Source organism: Gymnoscopelus braueri (assembly GCF_963280865.1).
Source record: "Gymnoscopelus braueri genome assembly, chromosome: 1".
NCBI classification, from domain to species: domain Eukaryota; kingdom Metazoa; phylum Chordata; class Actinopteri; order Myctophiformes; family Myctophidae; genus Gymnoscopelus; species Gymnoscopelus braueri.
This window is the reverse complement of record NC_137603.1, coordinates 37,595,032-37,614,658: the sequence shown is the minus strand read 5'-3', so window position 1 is coordinate 37,614,658 and position 19,627 is coordinate 37,595,032. Positions and strand designations below refer to the sequence as shown.

The window sequence follows — 19,627 nt, the reverse complement described above, 5'->3', positions numbered from 1 at the left end:
GACAAAGACACTGTGTAAACATAGTCCGGGAAGTGACGGAAAACGTATAAACCGCAAACAAAACAAAACCAAGAAACAAACAAAAACATGCTTAGTGTGGTTTCAAATTCATGGACGGGTCTGCTCAATGTTTCTTGTACTTGCCAGATTTATTTATCGGTGCCTCTTTTTTATTTTTGTTTTATGCATGCCTGAATTTTTATAGTATCTTACTGGTTTTCATTTATAGTCTTACCACTTATGTAACTTTGTAATGGAAAGTTCCTGTATAAATTGATCACATTGTGATGTCATATTCAGAAGAAAATGCAGAGAACAATGATCTGTGACGTTTGGTCAGCCACTTTTATCTTCACTCACCATTTCTTCCTGTGCTTCTCACATGAAACATTTATCTTCCATTTCTAACTTGGTTTCTTTTGTTGGCAGTTACTTCAATTTTCAGGAGGTGTCAGGCTTCCTCATACAGTACCTTTTGTTGCTTTTCTATTGAAGCTTGAGAGAGAGCGGAGAGGGAAATGGAGCCAGAAAAATGTAGTTAAACTGTAGTGATTATCACGTTGCTCTCAACAATTGATCATATACTGAACAAGTAGCCCTTTTTTGTGATTAATTTTTTTTAAGAAATGGGGAATTGAACCTACACTTGTACCCATTTGTCCACATGATGTCACAGGTAAAAAAGGTTTTTGCACACATGAAGTCTTTATGACAGGTACATATGCTAAGTATATCTTATCCATTAAAAGTGAAAACAGTTGCTGAATCATTAAATCATTATTACAGCCATTTCAGGCTTATCCATGTCAACCACAGAGGCCCCCGTCTGTTTTTTGTTTTTTTTTGGGCCATAATTATTTATTTTCCTTGAGATCTATGAGTACTTTCTTCTGAAAAATAGTCTTCTTAACTTTCTGAATATTTAAGAATATTTCCAGCCCTCCATTTTTGATAGCGTCCCACTCTACCAATACAAGTGCTGGCTCAATAACAGAACACAAGCTGTGTACTGGGTCTCGGCTCTTATACAGAGATACCATTATCCACCACGCAGAATATCAAAGCGAAACTCAGTTTAATTCTAAGGGGGGGGGGGGGGGGAATTGCAAGAACCTGGCTATGGTCCACTGACTATACCCTGGGAAGGCTAGTTACAGGGCTGCAGGTGATGCTGTCAGAGAGCTGGATACAGAACAGCTATGCTGTCTCCGTGGAGTTGCAAAATGCCAGCAAGTGAGCTACAGTTCCTGATGGGAGGCTGCTGAGGCCAAGTACAAAAATCACTTGGCAGAACTTTAAGATTAGTCTTGCTGGGACACAGGGGGAAAGTAAGTGTAGTTAACGGCACAAGCAGAGCGTTTTAAGTGCGAGGGATTTATCAGAACTTTAAATAAATGCTATTTCAATCATCGCAAGTACGGAAACGTGTGTTTTTCTCTATTTGATTATTAAGATAAATGATTTGCTATGCATCTCTTTGCCTTGACTGTTTTTTTCATATTGGTTACCCAGATTCATTATGCAGATGTACAATAACCTACCTCGTTAAGGCTTAATGCCAGCCATTCATTACCAAAGGCACAGAGACTAATGACGCTATTAATCAGCTATGAATAGAACTTGGCAGCAAACAGTGGGAGTCTGACACTTTCTTACTGTAACTGTCCCAGGCCTGGCAGTAGAAGACTGATTGTCATGAGAACACTGAAAGCTGCCCTGCATGGCAAATCTCCACCGTGGACAAGGTGTCTCTTCGAGACGTAAACCGCAGAGCGATGGCCAAACCAGGCTTCTCCATGCATCTTTCTACCATTATTTTATGTACATAATAGATCATTTATTTAGATTATTTATGTGATAGAATAGGACGCCACCTTTTCATCTGGTGTATTTTTAGACCCAAATGTGCACTTGTCAATATCCTCCTATAATTTGAAAAACCTCTGTAGTCGTGTAGTAGTCGCGTCTGTAGTCGCGTCTGTAGTCGTCGGTGAAGCTGCCCGGTTCTCCTCACTGGCTGAAGCAATTGCTCTGATTTTGCACACAGCCATTGCCCATTACCATCTGAACTTAACTGCGAAGCCCCTTTCTCAATTCCATCAAATTTATTAGCCATTATGTGTCAAACAATGGGAGATAACGTTGCCAGGTTTCGTGGGTTTCGTGCGAGAAACAGGCAGCAAGGTCTGTACTTTCGCCTGCGCCCTTCACCGGGGTTTGGGTGCTCATATCCCCCTACGGGTATGGTCTAGTAAAGAATAATGGTATTATAAGACAAGACATGGCGGTACATGAACATGCCTCAGCTTTTCCATTGTTTTGACAGTCACAATGGGCTAGTGTACAGATGGACAAATGTACACAGATGGAGAATTGTGCCACTGACCAAAATCGTTATAGCAAGATGTGTGAAGCACAATATTGGCATATTGCCTAGAGCTAATTCTGCACCACAGAACCTCTTTCTGTCTCTCACTGTGCTCCTTTTTCTCACCCTTTATTCACTCATTCCTGGCATGTCGCACACACTGTGCTAAAGGCCCAGGCTTTGACAAATGTAATCCCACTACCTGAGCTGCAAAGCTTTCAGGAGTGGGGTGTCAAATGGAGGTGAAGAGGGCAGCGTGCCAGGAAACAGAGGAGAAACTCACAGGGCTGTGCAGCTGTGAATATAACGGTGGTGTTGGGATTGATTTTTATGATTTCTTTTGACACATTTCATTTTTAGGTAAAGGTTTTGCTTACCTGAGTGTAGGTACAGTAGGTAGGTGCATAGGACAAGACCCTGGGTCGACAACAGTGAAACAAAGAACTCTCGATATGATCTGCTGAAGGTCATTGAACTGAAACATTGTTCTTGTCAATAAAAGAAGAGTTTTTTTGTTTGTTTGTTGTAAACTTTTTACAGACAGAATTTTATAGAACCTTCTCACTAATCTTATATTATCTTAACTTCCCCTTTTCGTAGAGTCACATTTTAGTTTTTTGGTCCTTAACCCCGGCTCGCAGTATCTAGATCATTCTGTTTTTACTCCATACCTAGTATTAAGCCTGATTTATACTTAGTTGTGTGCTGGTGTCGTACACCGAAAATAGCAGATCTACAAACACAGCACTGTGAGCTTGTAGATCTGCTATTTTCAGTGTGTGAGATGATGCGTATATAACTCAGGCTTTAGATTGCAGTTTCTGTTATTGCTCCACCAGAGTTAGTTTGGTCTCTGTGTATTGTTTAATATTACTCCATTCCATGAGTAAATATGACAGTGTTTGCTTTGATTGATTGAATGAATACTTTATTAACAGTTTGCAAATAGTACTGTGGTATGATTATACAATGGTGCTAAAAGGAAAACATAAAAAGCCCTGAGGGCTTATTTCCATTGTGGTCCTGTGTATTCAATTCATAGAATTAAATACATGTGTAGTCATACCTCAAGCAGCCAATAATGTTCTAGCATGATGATGATTCATTTGGCAAATAAAACCCCCCACTTCATACCATATAAATTAGAATCATCGAAGACTGCACAAAAATGTCAACTGTATTTCAGTTGTGGTCCTCATGATGTCTTCCTGCATGTGCACGAGCGTGTACAAGCTTGCATTACAGTTTTAAAACAGTGCATTTGTCTGGTTATGGTTGTATTGTGATACCCTCATCAGTACAATGGTTGTGTGTGTGTGGATGAGGGATAATAGATGGGGATAATAGTTTAGCCTCAAGCAGTGTTTGTGTGGTGCAAACATAATTTTTCAGTCTAGTGCTCTCGGTATAGAAAAAAGCAAACGCACACATACACACACACACACAATAGCATTAATGTGGAGCTGAAAGCACGCTTTCTTCTAGGGTGTGGGTGGACACACAAGGTCAGCTCTTGATAAACAGGGTTATTACTAATGCCATTCTTGCTATGAAGTGTGTCTCCTTGCCAATACAAACCAATACACCAATGACAGTTTCTTCAAGTACTTAGCCTATATTATGTGTACACTAAACTTGCTATATACATACAGTATATATATACACACACACACACACACACACTCACACACACACACACACACACACACACACACACACACACACACACACACACACACACACACACACACACACACACACACACTATTATTGTTTTTTAAATTTTGCCTTCACTCGATTTCCCTGACCTGGAAACAAATGGAAATGCCATAGATGCTGACATTCTTTCCATATGGTTTCATTTCGCCCACTTGCAAGTAAAATGGAAAGCAGATCTAGCTGTGTCCGACCACAGATTGTTCCCCCAGAAAACACCAAATGAAATCTCTGGCATTTCTGTGGCTAGACTGTGGAATGTGACAGCAAAAGTGCATAAGACCATTCTATGCTGGGAAAAGAAACTAGACTTGAAAATTAGCTTTGCGTTCACTATATTGAAGACTGTTTTCTGCTGTTTTTGTCCAAGTTTGGAACATGTCTTATAGACGGCTTTCTAATGTGCACATATTGCCCTGCCTAGAACATGGCACATCCCTTCTCAAAATGGCTTGTGATAACCATGGAAGCTAAGGAGCTGATCCATGCTGAGGCTATGTGATAGAACAAAGACTCACATACAACTGCTTACATGACATTTACAATAGACAATTATATCATAACTTTTATTTTAACAAGTGTTTCTTCATTGTGGAAAATATGTTCCTGTCGGTACGACATGAATTGTTAACAGGAATGCCGTCTATGATGTTGTAATTCATGTACACTGCTCTGTTCCTGCTCCCATCACACTAGAAAGAAATGTGTGTAGATCTGCATGTGTAGTCTCCCCTCGTACTGTTGTATGTGTAAACATGTTGTGAGTAGAATAGTTTTATTCCTGTGGTTCCTTGTCATGCCGAAAGTCCTTTTTTTGTTATGTTGGTGTTATTTTGTTTTTTCTTCTGTTTTTGTTTCCTCTCTTTTTGTTTTTCTGTCACTTCCATCTCAACCCCCCCCCCTCCCCCCGTTTCTCTGTCTGTTCCTTTCTGACGCCTCCACACACCCCATCTCACCCACCCTCACCCCACTTTCCTGACCCCAAAGACATAGCCCTGCCCTCTGCCCCTCCCCCCTCACTGACTCCTAACACTACTGACCATGTAACACCAGGCTCCGGAGATGCGACTGGGCCTACAGGTCCCACCCCCACCGGCCCACGGGATGTCGTGGCTTCGCTGGTCTCTACTCGCTTTATCAAGCTCACCTGGCGACCGCCGGCCGAGCCACACGGAGATGAGCTAACCTACTCGGTTTTCTACAGCCAGGAAGCCACTGGCAGGTAGGGTGCAAGTATCCACTCCTGCTAGCCTAAGATGTATGTGTTCTCTGTAGGCATAAACCATGTAGTTTGAACAGACTGCTCATGCTAGAAGTTATAGACATTTTTAAAGGTGGGGGCCAGCGCAGACATTTCTTTTGCATCATGACAACCAGGTCCCACATACAATTATCAATGAACCAGTTGTACACGATGAGTTGTACACGAGAGGTTGGCGGTTATCATTGTTTTTGAGCAATCAAACAGAACTAAGTCACTTGGCTGAGGTACAGTCAGAAGACTGAGAGAAAATTATTTACACTGCAAAGGTTGTATACAGTACATGTACTCAAGTGTTCTCTCTTGCTTTCTTACTCTCTCTCTCTCTCCCTCTCTCCCTCTCTCTATCTCTCTCTTTCTCGTGCTCTCTCTCTCTCTCTCTGTCTGTCTGTCTCTCTCCCGGAAAGCTTCCGGTCTGAAAACCTATGGCAATGCAGAAGTGACTTAAACCTACATTCTCTTTAATGGCCAGCAGGGGGTGACTCCACTGATTGCAAAAAAAGAAGTTTGATTGTATAGGATTTGTTATGACAAAATAGCCCTACTTTTTACTTTATTCATTAGTTAAATAAACATTTTTCTAATGAGTTTGTTCTCAATCACTAATTTAAACTGTATGGTGTTAATTTTGTAAGTTATGGTCCCGTTTAGAGTAAAATAGACAATAAAGTAGGGTATGCTTTAGGTCGTGGTTCCATTGTGATTGACAAGTTGCTACCATAGATAACCACAGTGATCAGGATAGAGGTGTAGCAATGCATAGCCGTCGTCCATTTATCCATTTGCTGACTCGAGGCTTCAAAATGGGAACCACAAACCATTGGGTGACATCATAGTCTATTATTTTACAATCTATTATCTTAACTATGCATGCTGCTGCTTAAGTTGGACCTTTGCATTTACTTGCCTTCAATTCTCTTTTTTAAATCGGACTTGTATTCAGTTACGGTTACTCAAAACTCTGTCGCATTTTTCAGAAAGATCAGTGCTACATGTTACAGCAGGATTTTTTAAAGACTTGGAAACATGTTTACCCAAACATTGACAGTATGTTGACTGCAGCCTATTTGATTTTGGTATATTTATGGGAACTCAGAAAGTTCAAGCATCTCATTGTTGTTGCTCGGTCTTTGACTTGTGGGGCAGTAACGTCTTAAAGTGGACTTTAATTATTGAAACATTTTATATTTTACAGAATACAGGTATTTGCGACTTAATATTTTTTACCCTCTTATCCCCCCCAACGCAGCACCATTCGTCTCTTAATAGTCCACTGTAGTTGGGGCAGTAGTTGGGGCAGTTTAGGGTCAGTTTAGGGGCGGCCATAGCTGAGTGGTTAGTGAGCCCGCCTAGGGAGCCAGAGGCCCTGGTTGCCCCAGGTACGATTCCAGGCCAGGCCAGCAAATGTGTCGATGAAATGAAATTTGTCCCTGAGCAAGACTCTTAACCCCTAATTGCTCACAGGCCCTCATTGGAAACAAGACCGTAAGGACTTCCGTGAACGGACCTGTTAAAGGAATTATCCTTAGTCACTTTTCCGTTTGCTGTTGCTAGGACAGTACAAGTATACGCAGTACACTGTTTACCAGGAGTAGCCTACAGTGCTGTGTGCGTACCCAGCAACATATTCTGTACAATACAATGAATGTATGTGTGTGTGTCCATCCCAGGGAGCGTGTGGTGAATACCAGCCGGCCTGGAGAGATGCAGGTGGCCATCCAGAACCTCATGCCAGACACCAAATACCTCTTCAGAGTTGTGCCCCACAACATCAATGGCCAGGGGGAGAGCTCTGCAGTGCTCAGAGTGGCCACCCAGGCTGAAGGTACAGCATACACACACACACACACACACACACACACACACACACACACACACACACACACACACACACACACACACACACACACACACACACACACACACACACACACACCTTCGTTTGTGTACACTCAATAAACACAACACATGCATACATATAAACACAAACTAAAATGCATTCATTGGAAATGCACTCACACAGACATATCGAGACAAACAACACGCACAAACACAAATACTGTGAAAAGAAAAACTATCCCACAAACGGATACAAATATACATACTCACTTCAATCACATAGCTTCTACCACCAACACACACACACGCACGTGGACCACCCCACAGCAGACCTCAGCAACAGAACCGTCTCTTCTTCTAAGCCACCTCTTGTTTACTCCTCTATATTTATTAAGCCCACTGTGCGTGTGTGTGTGCCGGGGGGGGGGGGGGGTACGGTATGAATTGCATTCAAATGCCTATCATACCTGTGGCAGAGTAAAACATTTTTTCTGGAATTAGTATTCCACATCCGTTCTGAAACAGCCCTAAGCCGTTCTTTCACCCAGGCAGTGTGCTCACTCTATACAATACAATCCCACTTGGGGATGTTTTGACTGCAGAATGCATGAACGCAGGTGCTTTTCCTCCCTTTTGGGGATGGAGAGAGCCCTCTGGCTAAGTGCACAGAATCATTACATTCCACACCAATTTGAAATTGGGGAATCCCCAGTTTACTGTGGAGGTGGACTCCTTCCCCACATACACACACATATCTGGTGTGTGGTGTCCCATTCTGGATTCACAACAGCTCAGTCACTGTCAGTTTCTAGGTCAACTGCCGTTTCTCTACCTGTGTCCTTGGTGCAGGGCAGACGGACACACACACACACCATAATGCCCGCCAGCAGGAGGCTAACCACCCGTGGGAATGGTAGTGAGGGCAGGCAGTACCCATACAGTGCATCTCTGTCGTGCATATGGACTTTCTGTGTACGAACATGTTATGAATGGGGGCTTAAATCCTTGACCTGCTTCTAAACACCAGGCCCAGATGTACAGTGCAATCTCATATTGCTTCTCTTCAGAGAGAGAGAGAGAAAGAGGCTCCATGCCCACACACAGCCTCACCTAGTACACTTTGTTCTGTACCTGCATTGTAAAAGCCTGAGTGTTCATTTAACTCTGACAGTGTATGCATGTATTTGGTTACACACTCAGAGTTAAATCAACACTCAGGACTTTGCTGTGAAGGCACAGATTGACAAATGAGAACCTCCCCACACGCAGACATACACGCACATTAATTAAAACACTTTTGGATCTCAGAATATCACTGTCTCATGCATTCATTATTTATTTACTTTAAGACATATTTTAAAAGGCATAATTTTTCACAGGCAAATTCAATCTACAACCAGGTTGGGTTGTAGCAGGTGTATTTGGCTGGTTGGTGTTTTTACTGTTAAGCAAACAAAGACTTCCCATTGATCTCTCTCTCTCTCTCTCTCTCTCTCTCTCGCTCTCTCGCTCTCTCGCTCTCTCGCTCTCTCGCTCTCTCTCTCTCTCTCTCTCTCTCTCTCTCTCTCTGAGATGATGAGAAGCCTTTCAATCAAGTATTGATTGATTGATTTGATTGATGTAGTTTATTTAGAAAGACATGAGAATAGTACATGACAGTACATAACAGTACATGGAAGTACAAATTCACAATACAAGGTCTACTAAACTGGAAACCCTCATTAAGCATTACGCTTGTTTAAGATGAGGACCCCATGCACACAAATCATGATGTATCAATAGTATCAATAGTAACAGTAGCAATATCGGTGTAACAGTAAAGGAAAATGTGCAATTAAGGCATAACCATATGTGCAGATACCTTGTGTATATACTACAGCAGCAATAGCAACAGTTATCTTGTATTATATACTATAATAGCAGCAGCAGTCACATCAACATAACATTAACAAATATATATGCAAACATTACATTAGGCATAATAACCATGTGTACCGATATACAGTATGTACAGTACATTGTGGAATGTTGTATTAAGGAATCTACGTACTGTATACACAGTTCCAAGTGCCATACATTTTTTGTTGTTTTTTCACTCTATATTTCCTGCTTTCCGTGTCCTTGTTTATGGCTTTAACAGCCACCGGGTATACTGTTTTAGGGTCACTGTACAGTATAATTGTCACTGCATGGAATAATGGTATTCTAAGCAAAGAGACAGCTGTCCAGCCGTGAACATGCTTTGGTTACCGGCATGTTTTTCAGGTTTCACAGGTAATAAGTGTGCAGATGGACAGATTTACACATAAGGAGAATTGTGCCACTTACCAACATTTTTTGTAGCAAGATGCCACACAGACTGTGTCAAGCACAGTAATGGCATAATGCCTAGAGCCAATGCCCTTCTACCCACCATGGAGTCTCTCTCTCTCTCTCCTCTCATTGTCTCTGTATCGCTCATTTTTTCCTCTTTCATATTTTCTGTACTTTTGCTCTAGGGATGTTTTGGGTTCTCATACACGCAACTGCTTTGCTGCTATGTTATCAACACACACACACACACACACACACACACACACACACACACACACACACACACACACACACACACACACACACACACACACACACACACACACACACACACACACACACACACACACACACACAAAAATTCTCCTGGCCCTTTGCTTGGCTAACCAGACTTAAAGACTTAATTACTGTAAACAGCAGTTGGAATAAATCCTTTCATAAACATAAAAAATACTGCATGCTTTCTCACACAGAATGTCACAGCAAGCTACAATATGTTGTTCTAGGGAAAATGCCCAGAAATATGCCATTGTTGTGTGTTTAATTTCCCTGTAGGAAATGAAGGACACATTTCTTTTGTCATTATAGCCTGAAAGCAAATAGTCAACATATTGATTGATGATGCTGTAGTGATTTCTGACATTCAACAAGGAGGTTTATTCTGATTGAACATGGATAACACACTTACATGATGCTTGTCTAAATTCTGCTCTTCTGTTCATTTGTTTTCCCAGTCCAAGTCCCCGGTCCTGCTCCTAAACTACAAGCGGTCTCAAATACACCTACCTCCGTTTCTCTAAGCTGGGACTTGCCCCTCACAGGCAACGGAGAGATCCTCACTTATAAGCTCTACTTCACAGACAAAAGCCTGGGCATCGAACAGGTAGGAGGTCCTTTTCTGGCGGACAATATACAGTATATCGCATTGATTTGTTAAAGGGCACCATCGCCTATTGATCTATTGCAAGTACAACTTGTGGAAATATGACATCAAACCACTATTTTTGGGTCACTCCACTACCTGCGTAAATGCAAGGACAAAGCATACGTTTTTAAATCACTTGAGATTCAAGAACGAGGTAGACACACCGACAACGAGGCCTTGAGGCTTGTGAGGCACGAGTGAGCGAGCCACTAGGCGAGCAGGTGCCCACGCCGAGCAGCTGGTGGTCTTGTATGTCGACAAGTGCACGTTGTGGACAGAATTAGGTTAGTGTAATTAATCGGTTTATCACGTGAACCAAAAAAATAACCAATCGCAGCAATTAGGGGCAGGGTTTGGAATGGCATACAGGATATATACAGTACTTGTCAAAACGCCTCCAGCCTACATACAATTTCCCCCTTTTTACATATAGGCTGACAGAGATTTTCACCTAGAGTAAGCTCTGGAATCACAGAACATATTGGGAAGTTTAACAGTATGTCACATTTTAAGATGTCCTCCTCACAATAGGAAAAGATCCTGGTTATAAATCAGCAAGGTTCCCCCTTTAACTGCCAGAGTTAAAACATCGTCTATAGCTGCCCTTACCAGCGATTTCAAGCGTTTTTACTAACCTTTGAAAAATCATAGAATATTATTCTTCACAACGATCCACCCGGCGATCGCCTCAAAAGACGTAGGGGGGGTCTCAGAGAATCAGGGGGAAAAAGCGTGCCGTCGCGATAATCCTTGTGGCTTGTTTTCGCCAAAAAGCAACAGAAAGCAGAGACATTTTTATTTTTATAAATCCTATAATGCTAAATGGAATCATTCACAGGCTACGGAAGAGCACCCTCTATTGTAAACCACTGAAAACACCACATGACGAGAAATCTCGTCATTGGCAGTCTGAGCTTGAGTGAAATGAGGAGAATGATCTCGTCATTGGCAGTCAATGAGTTAATGTACTGTCGTGTTTTGCTCAACATGCAGATGCAGCTGTCTTTAACCTAGTTTATTTGTTAACCCAAATGCTAAAAGCCAGGTAACATCACTTAACCCATTAAGACCTGGAACGCATCTGTGTCACTTAAGATGTCTTTGGCTATTCAAAAATAGCAGATATACAAGCTCATAGCGCGGCACCGAGTGCCGCGCTATGAGCTTGTAGATCTGCTATTTTTGAAAAATCTAGATTTATTTTTTTATTTTTTTCCAAAAAACTGTTAGGATTTAGAAAACATTTTTAAGAATCGCCTCAGGTTTTAATGGGTTAAATAACTTTGATACTCACCATGGCACATTGCATGGCAAAGATTATGAGACACATACTGTACCTGATTCAGCAGATTCATTCAATCTCATTAGCAGTCGTCTGCCGATGATGCAAACATGATATATATACATTTAACTTTCAGCAGATTATGCTGTTGTAGTTATCTACTTATAATGTATAAAGACATTGTGATTCTCATTTTGTATGTGCAAAAGCAACTTCACCCAGACTTTTCTCGACAAAGTGGCATCTAGCTGGTTAGAGAGTGAGTCAGCGCCGGCAGTAAGCGGGTGGGTGAGCCAGCCAGGCGTTAAAAAGCCTTTAATATGATAATGGATGAAATGTCAGCCAGCACACTGAGTAATGATGCCTCAGCTCTCTAGAGGAGAGAGATAGAGATGAGACGAGGAAAAAGGGGGCAAGAGATGAAGAGGCTGACTGAGGGTGGGATCAAAGTGGCCTACTGGGCGAGAAAAGCTCCTCTCTCGTATCTTCGAAAGCGAGGGATAGAACAAAGGTGAAGGCAAAGACAGGAGGCAGTGTGTTAAAAGGAAATGAAATATTTAAGGTCAAGGGGAGTAGGTGTGCTGTGATAAATCATCACCTGACCAGAGCGCTGAGGCTGTGATTGGACATCCCTGAAAGAAAGCAGATTTGTGCTAATCAGTTGTATAACTAAGCTCAGAAATTGTCTTGGATGAAGTTGCTACTGTAACATTTTTATAATATGTAACAAACTTGAGGACACCTGAACCACCTGAAAAAAAACTCTTGGGTATGTCTAATGAAGGGCTACGACCAGTGGTGGAAAGTAACTAAGTACATTTACTTAAGTACTGTACTTAAGTACTGTACTTAAATTTTGAGGTATTTGTACTTTACTTGAGTATTTCCAATTTCCAATACTTTTACTTCTACTCCACTACATCTCAGAGGCAAATATTGTACTTTTAATCCACTACAATTATTTGAAAACTTTAGTTACAAGTTACTTTGCAGACATAAGTTATGATATTACAAAACACACATTAACCACTTTAGCCTTATTTTATACATAGGCTATTTGAAAATAGCAGATCTACAAGCTCACAACGCGTCGCGATGCGACGCGTTGTGAGCTTGTAGATCGGCTATTTTCAAACATTTGAGTACTTTTACTTTTGGTACTGAAGTATATTTTAATGCCAATACTTTTGTACTTTTACTCAAGTACATTTTTAAATCCGGACTTTAACTTGTAACAGAGTATTTCTACATTGCAGTATTGATACTTTTACTTAAGTACAAAATGTGAGTACTTTTTCCACCACTGGCTACGACCGTAATGTTGCATTAAAGTGTGGATGTTTGCAAGCAGTGGTGTTGTGTGGGACTTTCACAATAAGTCCAATAAGTGTGTGTGTGTGTGTGTGTGCCCAAAAAGGAGGCAAAAAGGCTGGCAAAGTGTGCTGCTAAAGTGTGCTGCTATAATTGGCACTTACTTCTTAATGTTGAGCTCTGGTTTTTGTTTTGTTGTTTTAATTTTTGTTTTGCAACTATAGTAGAAAGCAAAACTAGCATACTGTCTGAACTCGATCCAAACTGACTCATGTCTTTCTCTTAGGACATAGACATAGGTGCTCTCTCCTACACCATGGCTGGGTTGAAGAAGTACACGGAGCACAGTTTTCGTGTGGTGGCCTACAACAAGCATGGTCCAGGGGTCTCCACGGAGGACGTCGCAGTTCGCACCCTGTCTGATGGTTCGTTCGTTTATAAGATAGAAGCATTTATTTCTATAGTTGGGGAAGTTGTGTAAGCGAAGATTGTTTTGCAGTTTAGCGAAAATAGCAGATCTACAAGCTCTACTATTTTCAGCGAGTGTAGAGGGAAAAAAAGGGAAGGAGCTATGATAGACCCACTCCGGTCTACTATATAGTGTCTAAGTGGTTAAAACATACAGAGGAAAGTTTTGAGTGTTAATTTAAAAGTGCCATGTGAAATGTACAGTACACATTCATCTGTATGTTACTTACACAATGTATTTATTCACCATGCACTCTTGTTTTCTTCACAGTTCCAGGTGCACCTCCTCAAAACCTCACCATAGAGGTCCAAAACTCAAAGGTAAGCCCTTGGTTATGTTATATCATTATGAAATGACAAAGATAGGCATGTCCTAATACCTTACAAGATCCACACACCAATTACCTTTCATTTTGTGTGTAAATAAAAAAATTATAAAAGACCACATAAACAACCTCACTCTCAGACACAGTGGGAATATTCACATCATTAGATCCTCAACCACAGACACAACACATCTCTCTCTCTCTCTCTCTCTCTCTCTCTCTCTCTCTCTCTCTCTCTCTCTCTCTCTCTCTCTGTGATAGATAGCCCACGGGCCAGAGCACACTCTTTCCATGTGGTTAGGTGTGTCAGAGACCTGTAGCCCCAGCTGGTTGGGAGGGTGTGTGAATCCTCATCGATCCTTTCATCGGCTAGAGAGTCCTTGTCTGTCAGACAGCTTTAACCTCTCTATCAGTCTCTATCTGTATCTGCCAAAGACCGTGGGGCTCAAGACTAAACGGGTTCTCAAAGAACTACTCAGAGTTAATAGTAGAAGCAAATCCAAGAAGCTACTGTAGCTGGGGAGAATCTGCAACATGCAGTATATAAAAGACTAGACTGCACTGTAAAATGCAGTGTTCTTCTGAGTGTGTAAAAATTGACCCATGAGGAGTTAAAGCTGCCTGCACTGTGTAACTTTCCTCTTCTACCCTGGATTTGAACCCGGTTTCCTGCGCAAGTGCTGACATTTTTACCATTGAGCCGGCCTGCTTAATTTGGGATAAATTGAATATTGACCATCAGGTCAAAATTTGTGTCAGATCCTGTGTCTAGGTGAGACATGACCTTTGACACGATCTAAATGTCTCAATAGAAGGGCAGAGAGACAAAATACAACCACCCCAATTGTATAAGTTATATTGTATTAACCTACTCTACCATACAGATTGGCTAAAATTGATGTGTACCACACATAGTAAATTAGGCATTCTGTCATTTGAACACAATCAGCTTACTGTATTTTTTAAGGTGGCAAGAAGAAGCTATTTGAAGTAGATTTTAGTGATTTTAAAAGTTGGATTTGATGTCTGGTTACATTTCTAAAGAAAGAATCCAGTTCATTACAGCTCAACAACTTATCTTTCCAGAACCTAATTATATTCCAAGTATGAATAATTAAATCTTCAAAACCTTCCTGCAATCGAACATATTCACATGGTGGTCATTTTGCTCTTACGTCATACTAAAACCCATACTAAAAACCATACTGAAACGCTAACTACACAACTGAACATTAAATGTGCAGCTGACATTGGTAACACTTATAGCGCATGTCAACCTTATAAAAAGACTTTGACGGGATACGTTTTCCATGCTTTTCTTCCTTTAACATCTGTCTTCCCGTGTTTCCTGTGATTTTCTGAAACTCAATTAAACACATTTTCTAGAATTGGGAGGAGCGTGGGGAAGTGCAGCACATGTAACTAACAAGCTAGGACCAACACCATAATAAGGAAAATGGAAATAATTGAACTCACTTAACACATATTTAATTTGCGTTATTCCCTTGACTCAAGATGGGGGAGGAGTGTGCATCAGTACTGTATTCAGAGGTTTGTCGCATCACTGCAACAGTCGGGTAGTGTTAATTAACTGCTCTCCCACACTGAGTTACCCCCCACCTATCACTGCACACACACACATGCACGTGAGCCCGCCAGCCAAGAAGCAGCATTCATCTCCCTGCCTCAGTATCCCTGCAGGGAAAACTGCACCACCACACATGCACACGTCTCTCTCAACAGGACCACTCAGTATCTATTATTCATACATTTATTTCTTCCTAATGTGTCTATCGGTGTTGCATCACCCTGTTTGTCTTTCGGCGGCTCCCCTGCTGTAGCACCACTGACAGGAGGATGGGAGAGGCGCAGGTGAGATAGTGTAGTTGAACAGTCAGAGTAAAATTAACATAGCTATGCAAAGGTCTGCGAGAGAAGGTTTTATCGTGGCTGCAAAGCCCCAAGGTCACCTCCTACAGAAAAGCATTCACAGGGTGTCAACTTGGGGTGGACAAGGTTGACGACTTGTGAGACCATTTTTGAACGGTTCAATGCCTATGTGTTCCCTGATAGGGAGTTCCTCCTTACCGCAATGCCTCTTTATCCCGTTCACATCACTGTGTTCTTGTCATGTCCGCCCCCCCCCCCCCCCCCCCCCGGCAGAGCATCATGGTCCGCTGGCAGCCCCCACCCCCTGGACTACAGAACGGGGAGATCACCGGCTACAAGATTCGGTACAGAAAAGGAACACGGAAGAGTGAGGCAGCGGAGACCACTGGAGGCACCCAGCTTTCACAGCTCATTGATGGTACCAGTGAATTTGTACTTTGATTATGGGGAATGAGTAGCAATTCCTGCGGTTCAAATTTTGTGTACGTCCTCTTCACATTATTTAGTCATCGAGAGATTGAGAGCTTTGTCTGGCTATCAGCATTATTTTAACAACTCATGGCTGCGTGTTGTCGGATTTCTGTTTTGCTCATAGTGGCTGTAGTTCTGAGTTTAAATGGACTCTAACTCATTCACTGCCTCTGACGTAATTGACGTAATTAACCAATACTGCCACTGACGTTTTTTTTTTTTTTTTTTTTGACCCAAAGACCAAGGAGATATGATTTTTCGAAGATCTAGACTCCCATCCACTTCCTTGTTAACTTAAAACTTAAAAATTCTGTATCTCGGCTCCTGAGTACTTTTTTTTTTTCAATGAAAAATCTCTGGCAGTGGGCAAACGTGGCCAGCAATAATTCTGGCAGTGAATGAGTTAAACACTCACCTACTGTCGGCGTCTCTTATGCTCACCGCAGCCACAAATGTGGATGGTTTCACCAGACACACTCAGCAATGCTGATTAATATTACATGTGGTCTCAGCAACTTTTTAGTGGCCCAGACTCATGCTGTGTGCTGCATCAAAGAGAACGCACACTTACAAGTTGATTTTTGAAGAGATTCTGGTGGTGAAACAGAGGGGGATGTTTGTCGGTTCAAAGGCATTTAGAGGGAGATGTTGTAGCCTGGGAGGCATGAGTGGTTAAGCAGTCCTCAGACATTGCCCCCAGGGGTGGCCCAGATTAGTTGGTAAAGAGGAAGAGAGGATGACAGGATTAACATGTAGCATACCAACAGGGACCATGATGATGATGATGATGATGATGATGATGTTGATGATGAAGATGAAGAAAAACTATTTCAGCAAATTAACACAGCCACACATAATTTATTGTCAGCAGGCATTCCCGCCTATTCTGAATTCCAAATCTGGTCCCTGCTGTGAGACAGTTGCCTCCAAAATAGACTGAAAAACAGAGCTAATTCAAACTTCAAGAGATGTGCATCTCCCTTGGAAATATATTTTCTTCCACCAGCTGCACCAGCACACTTTCCCTGCAATGACACATAGTAATCAGTGGAGAAAAATACATCTCCAACCCCTCAATGATATTGAATTGAGGAGAAGTGAATGAAGTGATCCCCTATATAGTGCCTCAAGTTGAAAGATTGGTCTTTGGCTGATCTACTTTCTGACATTATTGACAAACCCTGGCTTTATACTGTCAAGGTTTGTTTGTTTTTCCGATATAAATATTCTGATTGTGATACTTTGAATAGTCAAGGTAAAAGCATGTTCAAACATTCTTCCTAATGCAGTAAATTATCCTGAATGGAGTGGAAAGCGGCACTCCAAAAATAAAAAATGCAAGACAAGTAGCTCAGTTGACCATTTTCTTTAATTAAATTAGGATTAAAGAAAATGGTCAACTGAGCTACTTGTCTTGCATTTACATTTTGGAGTGCCGCTTTTTCCACTTGGTGGATTCCTTTTCTAAGTATCACTTGTTAGCTGAGCACCCACGACCAAAAAGGCAAGCAGAGGAAGCGCACATGCTCCACAGCAGTAGCATTAATATTATAATTCCCTTTTGATACGATATGGACAAGGATTAAGGGGAATACGCTTGCTACTTTACTAAAACAGATGAATCAGTCTATTAATCAGTCTGAATCCATGAATCATTACTTCAAGATTAAATTGCTGCTGGTAATTTGCGGTAATTTGCAGTCTCGAGTCGGAGTTGCACAGCTTTTGAAAAGTAGCTGTGTGTGTGTACGTGTGTTTTCGTTCCTGTAGGTCTAGAGCGAGGAACGGAGTACACCTTCCGAGTGTCGGCTGTGACAGCGAATGGCACTGGACCTGCCACAGACTGGACCACCGCGGAAACGTTTGAGAGTGACCTGGATGGTAAACAGAACTGATTTACACACCACACATGTATGGTCACCAACCACTAGAATACATTTTAATGAGTAGCATTCAGTAGAGCTTAGTTCACAGGAGAGATCCTGACATTGCTCTTTAAATTAAGCCATTTTGCAATATTAGATCAGCTGACTCAGACTTGAACATGCCCCGATTAAGCCGACATTTTCTCTTCTAACTCCACCAGAGTCCCGTGTGCCAGACATTCCCAGCTCACTACACGTCCGTCCACTGGTAAACAGTATCGTGGTGAGTTGGACACCGCCTGAGAACCAGGATATTGTGGTGCGTGGTTATACCATCGGATATGGGATAGGCAGTCCCCATGCCCAGACCATCAAAGTGGATTACAAGCAGCGCTACTACAGCATTGAGAATCTTGGTAAGAACAAACCACTGCTTTTCACTTCTTTTCTTTTTTTGGTTATAGGTTAACTGATGGAGGTCACAGTTCTCAGATTGCACCACAATTGTTTACTATTTCCTTCCTAGACTTCCTAGAGTTTTCCTCTGGTTTGAGTTGTGTAGCTAATAGAGCATGCTTTAGTGTGTTTACACAAATATATTTGAATTGACTGTTCAGTGTTTTTGTTTTCTGAGTGCATTTAAGCATAAACTCCCCCTGCAAAGGCTTCTTGTGGGTTTTGTATTAGCATTAGCTGTACTTTGTCTTCGAATCCACCTAGCCCTTAAGAAGTCGAGGCAAATAACAGTTAATACTGACATAACAATTCCAATTGAACACAGTATTCCCATGATGCATTTGCTTATTTGATTAGAACAGTGCCTTTCAAAATGGCACAGACAATGCACAACATGACAAACATTAAAATTATGTTAGGATCTCGGAATCGCAATTAGGTACTATAGAATTAGAATTTATACTGAACCATTGTTTTTTTCCAACATCATAACAATGGAGAGCACAGAATCATTATCATGGTAGCGATAATAAATTGACAAGCAGTGGTCTTTTTTTTCTCTAAGAAGATTAGAAAACCCAAACCATGGGGAAAAAGCATCCCACATATTTACATCCCACACACACTGTTGCATCAGCGACGAGTTGTGAGCTTGCAGATCGGCTGAGGCGGAGCTACAGCTCAACTGCATGTTGAAGGGATATGACGGCTGTGCGACAGAAAGGGGCAGAGACGAGAAGAGCTGAGCTCCTCTACATTACAGACGGACAATATTACATACAAACTTTTGCTGTTGTCATAATTATTAAAGTTTCTTAAATGTAACTTTCAAGTGAAGTTTACGGGGGAAACTTTAAGGGCTGAACCAAAGTGGTGTGTCTCAGCGTGACCAGAGTCAGACACACACAGGCGCGTGGCCGAGCGTGGACAACATGGAGCAGCGACGACGTTCTTAACTTTCTGTGTGCAGTGCATGCACTCAAACTTTATTGTTGATCAGGCGTGACATAACGAAAGCATTAGTTTTCGCATTGGTTGGTCGGGAATAAAATTAATAAATAAATAAATATATATATATATATATATATATATATATATATATATATATATTTTTTTTTATATATATATATATTTTT

At 41.5% G+C, this 19,627-nt stretch overlaps 1 protein-coding gene across 4 annotated transcripts in view; it reads left to right on the top strand.

The window, feature by feature from the left end:
• The window catches only part of neo1a (neogenin 1a), a 184,619-nt gene that overhangs the window by 144,172 nt on the left and 20,820 nt on the right, over positions 1-19,627 (top strand). For 3 of the 4 annotated variants that reach the window (XM_080438551.1, XM_080438550.1, XM_080438553.1), the window contains exons 8-15: positions 5,072-5,306; positions 7,016-7,170; positions 10,232-10,380; positions 13,302-13,440; positions 13,755-13,804; positions 15,973-16,117; positions 17,941-18,051; positions 18,257-18,451. In XM_080438551.1, coding sequence (XP_080294677.1) covers positions 5,072-5,306; positions 7,016-7,170; positions 10,232-10,380; positions 13,302-13,440; positions 13,755-13,804; positions 15,973-16,117; positions 17,941-18,051; positions 18,257-18,451 — 1,179 coding nt within the window. The remainder of the gene's footprint in view (positions 1-5,071; positions 5,307-7,015; positions 7,171-10,231; positions 10,381-13,301; positions 13,441-13,754; positions 13,805-15,972; positions 16,118-17,940; positions 18,052-18,256; positions 18,452-19,627) is intronic. The other variant, XM_080438552.1, reaches the window with a different exon arrangement.